We start from the raw sequence: 11,309 nt of genomic DNA on the forward strand, positions 1-11,309 counted from the left end.
ATGTTTCATCTTTTCTGTATTCATGTGTAAGGTGCTAGAAGGCAAACTGTCAACTTGGGACTCCCTGAAACAGCTAAAGAGATGCTCCTATCCATTTTAAAATATGGAGGAGGTTTCACAAGGTTGTTACCTTTTCCTGAAAATTTAGCAGAGGGGCACATTTGGCTTTGCATTGTAGGTAGGCAAAACAGATAAATTCCATGTGCAGCCCCTGGACATGTTTTTCTAAACCCAATCCAGTAACTATTCAGTTTATCACACAGCTATGCAAAGTCCTTTCAAACTGAAGCAAGTACTTGGGCAAATATTTGAGCATTAGCATTAAGGAAAGCTTTGCACCTCTTTACTTGTTCTGGGACTCAAGATCTGCCATAAGCGTGTTATCCTTTATAACACCTCTCTACTAATGTTTATCCTCCTGTTGCAGATGGCAAGCTATGGCTTGCAAAAATCAAAGGAATTACCGAGAGCTGCCCAGGAAACCCAGTGCCAGTAAGAGGCAGAAATAGGCCAGCTTGCACAAGTCTGTGCCTTTAATTCCAGTTTTCTGCTGAGCTTTATTACAGAGGAGAGAAAACATATTCAAAAGCCAGGAGGCAAATAAAGAGTGTCTCAGAATGTCTTGGTTGTTAAACACCTGTGGATAGCAAACAGAACTTTTGGAGGTTCATTTGATAAGGAGGAATTATAACAAGAACAACAAATTGAAGCTGTGGAAAGAGTCCCATAGCCCCTATATGCAGGGGTTTATGGCCACAGGATTTTTTTTTATATTATTTTATGTACATTCAAAAACATGTACTGGATTCTAACAATCTTTATATACATGGAACTACCTTAGTGGTAAAGAAGTGTTGGATGCTTTTAGCCATGGATATTGTAAACCAAAGCACAACTTCAGTATAGATACAGTAAATCATTACAAAAATGCTATGGAGATTGGGTCATTGCACTCCCCAATAGTTGCTTTTCCTGCTTTAGTACATTCCCTTGCTGACCTTTAGCACACACAGAGCAAATTCTGAACACCTAAATTCCATGTCAGTTTTGCTTATGCTACTTTGCCATTTACATCGTTTCATGCCCCACTGATAGTTTGTCACCCTTTTTGTTCACTAATTTCCATCTGTAGGAGCTGCCAGAATGCGACTAACAAGAGATCAGTTTGATAAGGTTGTGGCGTACATAAGCAAAACAATGTTTGTAGTTTTCTATTGATTTGGAAGTCTGGTAGCACAAACAAGAAATTGAACATACAGGTTTCCTATCAGCTATAGACACTTGAATCACATGCCATTTAAGATAACATCAAAAGTAAGTTAGCTTTTTGTTTGGAGACCCCTGGTTTTACTTTGAGGCAGCTTGACACAAAGTATAGTCAGCTGCAAGCTAACAGCGAATGGAGACAAAAATCATCACTGATACAGCTGGTATGCGTTTGATGCAAATATATCTCTGTCACAGGCCCTGCAAAGGTTGCTAGAGTTGTTCTTCTTTTGTTGTGATGAGTTGCACAGTGATCAAAGTGGGCATTTGTTCTGGAAACTAACATTAATGACCAAACCCCAAAGGATCACCAGCAACCATGCTCTGACTTTCCAACACTGGCAACATTCTCCAGTCACGTTGGGCTAAAACTCCATTAAAGTCAATAGAGACAGATAGCATTAAAATAAGGCCAAATTCAGTCCCATTTTAACAGTAAATTGAGAACATTTTCCCTAAGGAATTTCTCTAAGGAATAAAACCATGAAAATAACACACTTTGTGTAAGTAGATAAAGGAATGGAATAAAAAAATAATGAAATGCAGATTGTTCACCTAAAGAAAATTTTCTTTCATAAAATGTTCCTATTTCTAAATAAGCATATGAATCTTTAATAACCAAATTTGGGGGAAGAAAAATAAGATCCTACCCTTCTCAAAGAAATAGTGATTTAGTCCCACCTATTTTTAGTTTGCTGAAGTTGGTACCTTAACATCAACGTTGCTCGGGGCTACGTAGTGCATCATCCATTTTCTTTGTTCATTTTCCAAGAGGCTTGATTTGCTGCTTGAATGCTGTTGAAAGAGGGAGAACAAGGGATGAAAAAGAGAATAAAGACCAATTTTTTCTACTTATTTCAACTCCTCAATGTGGAATTGCAATGTGGAATGGGCAATTTGCACCTCCTCATTGTTTGTGGTGGATAAAATGAACATGTCAGGAAAGTGGCAGCTGTTTCTGTGCTATATGGAAAGATATTGACTCCAGGTCCTTGTAGCTGTAAATAGCTAAGGAAGGACAGTCTTGTTTTCTTGGAGATTTATGTCTTACGGGTAACAGTGGACTTGACCTGCTTATAGTCTGGGGACAAATCTAAATCCAATACTCAGAGACTCCTGCCAGGCTTTTTCTCTTTTCCACTTACCTGGGGGAAGGCAGAGGTTGATGCCATCAAGATCACTGCTGCATTAAAAGCAGGTGCTGCAAATGGCAGCTGAGTATTAGGCTCCACAGTTGCCAATGCCTCCTGAAACAGATTTACAGCCTTGAAGAGTGTCAGAAGTTGCTGAACAGCTGTTTTATTACATTGAGTCAGAGCTCCACCCCTCCATGATTTCTGAAACAGGAAAATTTCCCACCCACTTTACTTGTCCAAAGAGCACGTCTGTTGTAAGGTGTGAACGTTCATATCTGCAGGTCTTGTGACTGAGCACAGTGTGCTGAGAGACCAAATCATTCCCACCTGGGGGCTCATGGAAATGTAATAAGAACAATAACCTGATTGATGATCTGATAGAGATCATCTGAGAGGTAACCTTACAGTGATGATCTAAAAGTGATGATAATAATAGTCTAATAGACACATCTACCTATTGTGTCCATGCAAAGACCCTGAATTCCACACACTATTGCCTCCATAATTAAAAAATTTAAAAAAAAGAAAGATGAGGATGATTATTAGAAGGACGACATTTATGTATGAAGATATTAAGAATTCTTCTGCAGGAATATTTTTCCCTGAAAAGTGCTGTTGTGTCATGATTTGTGCATATATGTTTGCTTTCATTGTAGTGTTCTACTTCAAAAGAAATGAAAGAAGGGAGAAATTTGATAAGCAACATTTCTGTGCTCCCTAAAACACAATGTATCACTTTTCCATTTGAAATGTTTTACTTAGTTCTGGGCTTTATATTTAATAGAGTACGCAACTTAACAAATTTAAATGAGATTCAAATATTTCACCTTGAAAAATCATAAAGCATTTTAACAAACTAAAATAATTTAATGTTTTAGGAGATTTTAATTCTTCATTTTTTTCCCCAGTTCAAAACTGTCATTTTCTGATGCAAAACCCATTCATATTTCTGAGCAACTTTATTCAAATCACCAGCTGGCTGGGCATTACTAGCAGATTATTGGAATTTAATGGACTAATACTGTACATTTTATGTTTTTTTTATCTAATGAGGATCTGCATGTGTTCATCACATCTCTAGGAAGCTCAGTGATTAAATATTCTAATCCATTATGCAAGCATTATTAGGCACACATACATTTGTATTGAAAGTCCTCCCAAATGATTAAAAGTAGTGCTTATGAAAAGACTTGAGATTAATAGGATGACAAAGCATGATGCTTCCTATTAGAGACCTGCATACGTATGAAATCACAGCCACTCTGACTGTGGCAATGAGTGTTGTACAAGGACCTTGACTGACAGAAACTAGACACAAACCCAATCACTTCTAGCAGTCTCATTACATACTTTTCTTACACGCACAGAGGAATCAATATGAAAAACTTGTGTTACAAGGAGAACGAGTTAAGACCGTTTGATCATCTTACCTGCAGCATTCCATCCTTGCAAAAGTTTGATTTCTGAGTTTTAATTTTATGCCTATGTTTTCTGTTTTGTTTTGTTTTGTTGTTTGTTTGTTTGTTTGTTTAATTAAACACATCTATTTTTGCACATCGTGCAGGGGAAAGGCTTGCTATGAACTTCCTTTCTCACCTTCATCATACCGAAACTTCTAATGGAACAGGAACTGCTTAATTGAAACCAGAATTAGATAAACTTCAGCAATAGGCAGAGGATAGTCACAAGCCTCTCCCACACTTTGGCCAATGCTTTGCTTAGTAGGAGCACTTGCACTTCTGTAAAAAAATTTTTTGAATCTGCCTTCTTTTTTCTGTGAAAAGGCTGACCAGAAACAGTTTAGAGAAAAGTAACTGTACACACAAAAGCACAAACATTTTCTATTTCTTCTGCTACAGCCTATCTGTATCCTTGATTGAAGTGCCTAGAAGAGGTGCAGTACCACAACAGAGAAATGAGAATGTTAGCTACAATTTCTTTGTAATTGTGCCCCACAGAGGTTATCAGCTCCAGGTCTTGTTTCTGCAATGCATGGAAGCTAATGGGTGGGAGGTTTTTGCATGAGAGCTGGTTTTCATTTGCGTGTGTCATATTGCACTTTTGGTTCTAAGACAAAAGGAAATGAGGCAGGGGAAGAAGCCTCCAGCATCCCTTAGGAAGGTGACTAAGAGTTGCTTGTTGCCTAACAACTAACTCTTCTTTCCTGACTCAAGCCTTTCCTGATATGAAATACCTGTTCTTTAAGCTCAAGTCAGAGGCAGCCAAAGGTACCTTTGACTCAACGCTGGTGCTGGTATTGAATTTCCTAAATTAGTTCAAAGTTCAAATTGCTTTTCGCTATGAAGCACTATTCCTTTTGAGGCAAACATGGCCTTTTCACAAGGCATGCACTTAGGATAGGCTTGACCTCACCTAAATTAAGTCATCTAAAAGTTAGACTTCTACTTGAAGCTGGTTGCCTGTGTTCCCTGTGTAGTGAATGGAGGAAAAAGTAGGTGTGGCAACTGCAGGTAGTGACGAAGCCCCTCTATATTGGATTCTTCTTGAGCAGCCTAATGTCCAGGTGACACTTGACACCTAACTTCTGAATGGCTGAAGGTAGGTGAGGGGAATCCCACCCTGAGTAATCAGTATATCCTCTTTAATACCTTGTTTCCAAAGTTACTGGTGCTGAGGGAACCTGACATTGAGGAACTTGGTTGTGTTCTTAACGTGTGATTCACCCTGTCGAAATGTGAAGCTGCAAAACACCCTTGGGCAAAAGCTCTATTAGCATATAAATGAAAAATCCTCTCATGGATTCATTCAAATAACAAGAGTTTTTGTGATAACCAAGGTGGCAGAGATTGCAAAATGTAGTGCTGCAAGTACCAGTACAACTAAAAACTTGCTGCCATGTTCCAGTTTGGGATCACCTAAGGCCCCTGTGATCATGAATGGGACGGCTTGACTTTGGACTGCTGTTCATAAAGCATAGGCTGTGCAGTGGTGGCTCAAGCCCAGGTGTTGTAAAGGAGAAATATGAAGTTGGGTTTTCTGTGAAACCCCAGGCTGCAATCTGTAGAAGTTCAGCAGCTGCTTCATAAGCATATGAGACATGTTTGGGACAAACGGAGAATGTCAGAGGGAAGGACAGAGAGGAGAGGACTGCTGCAACTATCTGAAGGTAATGCACTCCAGACTTGTGGGGCAGAGCCCCAGAGGTCAAATGATACATTTATTGCAGCTCAAGGAGCAGAAAAACTATGCCAGGCCACCCTCAGATACCCACACTTAACGGCAATTTTGCGGTCTGTCTGTCAGCTGGTGAGGTACTGGTGAAATGCAGATCACCCCAAAGTTGCTCTGCCTTGAACTGGTTGTCATCTGAAGCTTTTTTCTGTAAAAATTTTTTCTTTTTCCTGACTAGTCTGATGCTATCTAAGACTACAATCAACATGATCTGAAACTACAACCAATGACTGAGCCAAAACCAATTTTAACATTAATACTCAAAGATACAGGTTGGATCAAAATTAATTATTCAAAGATTTATTGAAGTGACAGCTAAGGACAAATAAAAGATCAGCTAAATTGTGTGTTTTCCTTCGACTTTTCTCAGTTGTTCTGGATGAACTTTCCCATACTTTTCAGCTCCTCTGCAGCCTACAGACTCTTCCTTATGTCTCATTCCTATATCATGGGATTTTTCATATCATGCCCTAGCAATGTCATCAGCCCCTCTTGCTTCAGCATATCTTCCCCTCAGATTTCCCAGACCACATTTCCGAACATAGGAGAAAAGGAGGGTCCAGATTCCCTGAAAGCCCTTCTGGTTTACTCCTGATTAGTACCTTTACTAGAAACAACCATCTTCTACTCCCCAGGGATACAGGAAGATGCAGCTAATGTGACTCATAGCAGTATGATGCTTCAGGCATATTAAAAGTAATAATACATGGTGGCCTATCTGAATGAAAGCAAAAATGTTCAAGCTCATGTCAGAAATTGAGAGATCATAGCAATCTCCATGACAGCAATGCCAAATATCATTCACAAGAATCAGGCTTTAATATGGCAATGGCTGTGCAACTTTGCCTGATCCACATCAGTGCTGCAGGTGACCCATACGCCCTTTATTTTAATAGGATAAATATATTGATCATCGTGAGAAAGGTATGTATATATTTATCTATAATTCAAATATGAACACATTAGGACAGAAAAAGTGAAATGGCTTGAGAAAATTTGGACAATAAAGTTAGATCAGCAGAAAAAGGGGTGTTTCTGTCCACCAGGAGTATTACATTGCTTTTAGGAGGGCTCTGTATGCTCCTCCCCATGACAGATATGGGGTATAGATATTTGTTGTTACATATATACTAACTTTACCCAAACTCAGAAAAAACTTAAATTCAGAAAATATTTCAGAAACAGTCCAAGAAGTAAATGTCCTGGACAAATACTGACAGTAGCTCAGATTTGCAAGGTTATTTGGTCTGGTTATTCTTACATAGAACATAACCTCTCTTCTGATAGATCTGACTTGTAGGAGACTGTCCTGGTTTCAGCTGGGATAGAGTTGGTTTTCTTCCTAGTAGCAGGCACAGTGCTGTGTTTTGGATTTAGTAGGAGAAGAATGTTGATAACACATCGATGTTTTAGTTGTTGCTAAGTACTGCTTATGCTAGTCAAGGACTTTTCAGCTTCCCATGCTCTGCCAGGTGCACAAGAAACTGGGAGGGGGCACAGCCAGAATAGTTGATGCAAACTGACCAAAGGGCTATTCCATACCATATGATGTCATGCTCAATATATAAACTGGGGGATTGGCCGGGGAGCAGCGATCACTGCTCAGGAACTGTCTGGGTATCGGTCGGCGGGTGGTGAGCAATTGCATTGTGCATCACTTGCTTTGTATATTATTATTATTATTTTATTGTTACTATTATCATTACTATTTTACTTTATTTCAATTATGAAACTGTTCTTATCTCAACCGAGGAGTGTTTCTCACTCTTACTCCTCCGATTCTCTCCCCCATCCCATCGGGGCAGGGGGAGTGAGTGAGCGGCTGCGTGGTGCTTAGTGCTGGCTGGGGCTAAACCACAACAGAGACCTATGCATGTGCATAAGTGCAATTCTTTTTTATTACTGAGCTTATATATAAAGTTCTTAAATTAGTCGTTCTTTTTATAAGGCGCGCCCTGCATAGGATCCTAGTTCTTACCAGCGACACCATAGTCTCCCATCAAACACTAAAAGACATTGGGACTGCTAAAGCAACTTATCCTGAAATAACTGGCTTCTAAACCTTTTCAGTATCTTGGTATCTTAATAAAATCAGCAAGTGCTGGTGGGGTATGCCTTTGAGTTTCCTTTTCTTGTCGAACATATGGGACATCATACGCTATCATCAACTTTAAATTTCCAGTGTTCATTGCAGCTAGCTCCAAGGGATAAAGTACATTACAAGAATCTAGACCATGCATAAAACTCTTGGTCACCAGAATGCATTTGCCGACTATAGAGAGAGAAATGTCATTTCCCATGAGGACTGTTATTTGAGAGTCCCAGGCAGGATCAGGGAGCCCCAATGCAGGTGACAGGTTTGCCACTGATTCTGGCAGTTCCTCAAAGCCTTCCCCATTGCTAAGCAGGATCCCTTTTATTTCCTCAGTGTAAGGGTGAGCATGGCACCTTTGTGAGTGCATTGCCCTTTCAGCCAAGAGCGGCATAGCCAGAGTGTTTCAGCAGACATCAGGAGACTGCTTTTCTCAACATGCAATGGCTCAGGTTTTGGTATGAAGAAATTCCTAACTTTTCTGTCATTTTCCATGTTACAGAAGAGGATAGGACAGTGCACTGTGAGACCAGAGCCCACATCTGATGCAGTACTGCAAGAGAATGAAGTTTCTGCCTCCTAATTAACCTAGAAGGACAGAAACAGCCAAGACATTCTGCACTAAAAGACACAGCTCCCTTCTCCTCCACAGCTTGGGGCAGGTAGCTGCCTTCAGTATGAGAGCCCTGGTGAGCAAACATAAGCTATGGGAAAAGGAGATCCTTAGTGAAGGCATACCCGACTGAGGAAATGCTGTTAGGCACTGTGGGCATTTCCCATCTTACTTGAGGGAGGGTGAAGAGGAAGAGGAAGCACAGGGTTAGGTGATTCATTCACTCCATCTAACCTTGCAGTGCTGAAATTCTTGGTGCCTCTTTCTTGCATGAGAAAGGCCCAGCTGTTGCAGAAGCTCTTGCATCCAGTATCTCTCCACATGTGCAGAAGCCATGTTCCATTGCCATGTTGACTTCAAGCCTTGTGACCCATTGTGCAATCTGAAGAGGTGTGCATGGCCACATATCTTGCCCTATATACAGTGTGTTGTCACTGGGATGATGGAGTGACAGCCTTTCCAGGGCACCTGGTGGATCAGTAAGCAGTGCTTAACAAACCCAGGCTCTGCTGGGAGTCACATGGACACCCCACAAACCTTCATTTTGTGCCATCTGAGATTGAGCTATCATCCATGTCTCATGCCAGCAACCCATGGGGTGTGGTCTCAGTGATGCTACATGCACGACTCCACATGGCTGCTAACACAACAAAGCAATCTCTCAGGGAGTCCCAAAAGGCTTCACAGTTGTCTGGGGAGCCAAGTGTGGGAGAATTTGGGGCTGGTAGGCAAAAGAGTCCAGCTATCATTCCACATGCTCCCGCTGAACGAAATACACACCTGTGCAGGAATCTAGTGTGGCCACTTACTCATAAAAGGGCTGATCGCAAAGACTAAACTATGTTAACAGCTCGACATGGAAAGAACTTTAAAGAAACAATTGCAAAACATCTTAAGGAAGTGTTTCAGAACTGCGTAAGGAAAGAAACATTCTCCAGGAGATCGAGATAGGCAATTATGTAAGTACATCCTATTACATGCTAAATTAAATCACTGTTGCAACACGATACTGTGCTAAAACTCACAGACATCAAAGACAAGCATGACTCTTACATCAGGTCAAGAAAACACAGATTAAAGACAAATGTGTAGTGGCAAAGATTGGTGACTATCCATTACAATAAATGTAAGGCAGCCACATGTTACCAAAGCATGTGGAAACCTGTCTAAACAGCTATTGCATGCAACACTCACATCGTTTTGATATTTTGACCCTATGTGATGCAATGACTAAAACCCTACTCAATTAGATCCCATTGCACAGATATGATGTGAAAGGAAAATTAATTATTCCTTGTATTTCCACAAGTCCAAGACAATGATAAGGTCAGACTAGCTGTTGGTAAAAAAACTTGTGTGATTGACAAAGAGAAATTTCTATTGCTTTGGAGGCTCAACATCGCAGCTTCATGCTAATAACCAGTGGGAAACGTCAGGGTGGGCTAAAAGATGTCTCTGGATGCATAACTATCTGTTCCTGCTGCAGCTGAGGAAATCTCAGTGGTATGATATGTGCTATCCCAATTTCACAATTTTGTCTGAAAGCCTGACCTCTTTCAGAGGCAGCAGCTGGATGTGGAAAAGCAATACACAGTACATGGGAAAATGGGAAATACGAAAATTTCAACATAAATTACAACTTATAGAATACAGAAAAAATATGGTTTCCAAGGGCGACAATACCAAGCATATATATACATATGTATATATGCAAATGTAAAGGAAATTTATATGACAAGAAAGCAAAATCCTCTCAAAGGTCTGTACTTACTAATTCATAGAGATAGCAAAATAATTACTGACAGTGCAGCTAAAGTAGGAATGCTAATAAAACACTTGTGTTCTATGTTGGGAAAGAAGAAACTTTACATGTTTCATTGATGGATATTATGAAGTGCTTCACAACACATAGCCATACGACACATATTAAGACAGAACAGAGATCATTCTTACCAGTTAGTTCCAAAAGCATAGTCTAGGAGTATTTTTGACTGTCTATGGTTCAGCTATTTTAATTCTTGGGATACTGGAGAAAATTGAAAGAAAGTGAATATTGTGCAATTTTCAAAAGTAGCAAGAGGAATGAGGTAAGGTGCCAGCAGATTGGTTACCCTGGCTACCATTGCAATAGCGGGCACAGTATCTGATTAATTAAAAATCAATTATCATATATTACCACTCTTGGTTATCTTGCTATTCCTCAGAATGTGGGCTGGTAGTCATACACACCAATGTTCTACCATCCCTGAAGTAGTTAATAGCAATACCTATTTTAAGTCAAGAGTTAGTTTCAGGTTACACGCATTCTTCTCATTTATGTTTCATATGTTTTGTACAGCATTTGTTAATTTGTGCATGTTTATATTAAATACAAGTTTCAGCATACAAAACAATTATACACTGAAAACTACACTCCACCACACAAGGGAGTGTTTTCCCCAAAAAAGATTGATGACATGTAATTAGTTAGCCTTAGGACAGTCATTAACTAGTACAATTTACTGTCTGGACAGCACATGGTTCCACCAAGTCAAATTCCGTGTGTGTGTATGCATGTGCTTATGTATGTATACACACACACACACATATAAAAACACCCAGGGAGATTTGGAGTAAAAATGATGTCTGAAACCCTTTCCATGAAGGCAGAAATAAGGGACCTACCTGACTTGCGTATGAACTGAATGCCTAGCCATATGGTTGTTAAAAAGCCTAAAAACTATATAGCTGGAAAAATAAGAAGACAGGAAAAAAGGACAGGAAAGCTGTTGGGAGCTGATCTTAATAAAGGTAGATATAATTGTGCATTTCTTTTTTTTTTTTTTTAATCTATTTCTATTAAGCTTTGCGAAAGTCTTACTTGTGTTTGGATTATGCACAGAAATCCTTCTTTAATTTCCTTATCTTAGGCATGTGCTAGAGGTGATGCCAGTATACTGCCAAACCTGAAAAACTGAAATGTGCTCTTCCTATGGATGCATTGATCTTGCAAACCAGGGTACTGGAGCTG

General features: G+C 39.8%; 1 protein-coding gene across 1 annotated transcript in view; it reads right to left on the reverse strand.

Moving 5' to 3' along the window:
* Window positions 1–8,635, reverse strand: part of LOC104032095 (cytosolic phospholipase A2 epsilon-like) — a 42,688-nt gene extending 34,053 nt beyond the window's left edge. Inside the window, exons 1-3 of the mRNA XM_075713025.1 lie at window positions 8,534–8,635; window positions 2,412–2,603; window positions 1,975–2,061 (exon numbers count right to left, since the gene is read on the reverse strand). Coding sequence (XP_075569140.1) covers window positions 1,975–2,061; window positions 2,412–2,603; window positions 8,534–8,635 — 381 coding nt within the window. The remainder of the gene's footprint in view (window positions 1–1,974; window positions 2,062–2,411; window positions 2,604–8,533) is intronic.
* Between the last annotated feature and the right edge of the window lie 2,674 nt (window positions 8,636–11,309).

Source organism: Pelecanus crispus, chromosome 6, assembly GCF_030463565.1.
Source record: "Pelecanus crispus isolate bPelCri1 chromosome 6, bPelCri1.pri, whole genome shotgun sequence".
NCBI classification, from domain to species: domain Eukaryota; kingdom Metazoa; phylum Chordata; class Aves; order Pelecaniformes; family Pelecanidae; genus Pelecanus; species Pelecanus crispus.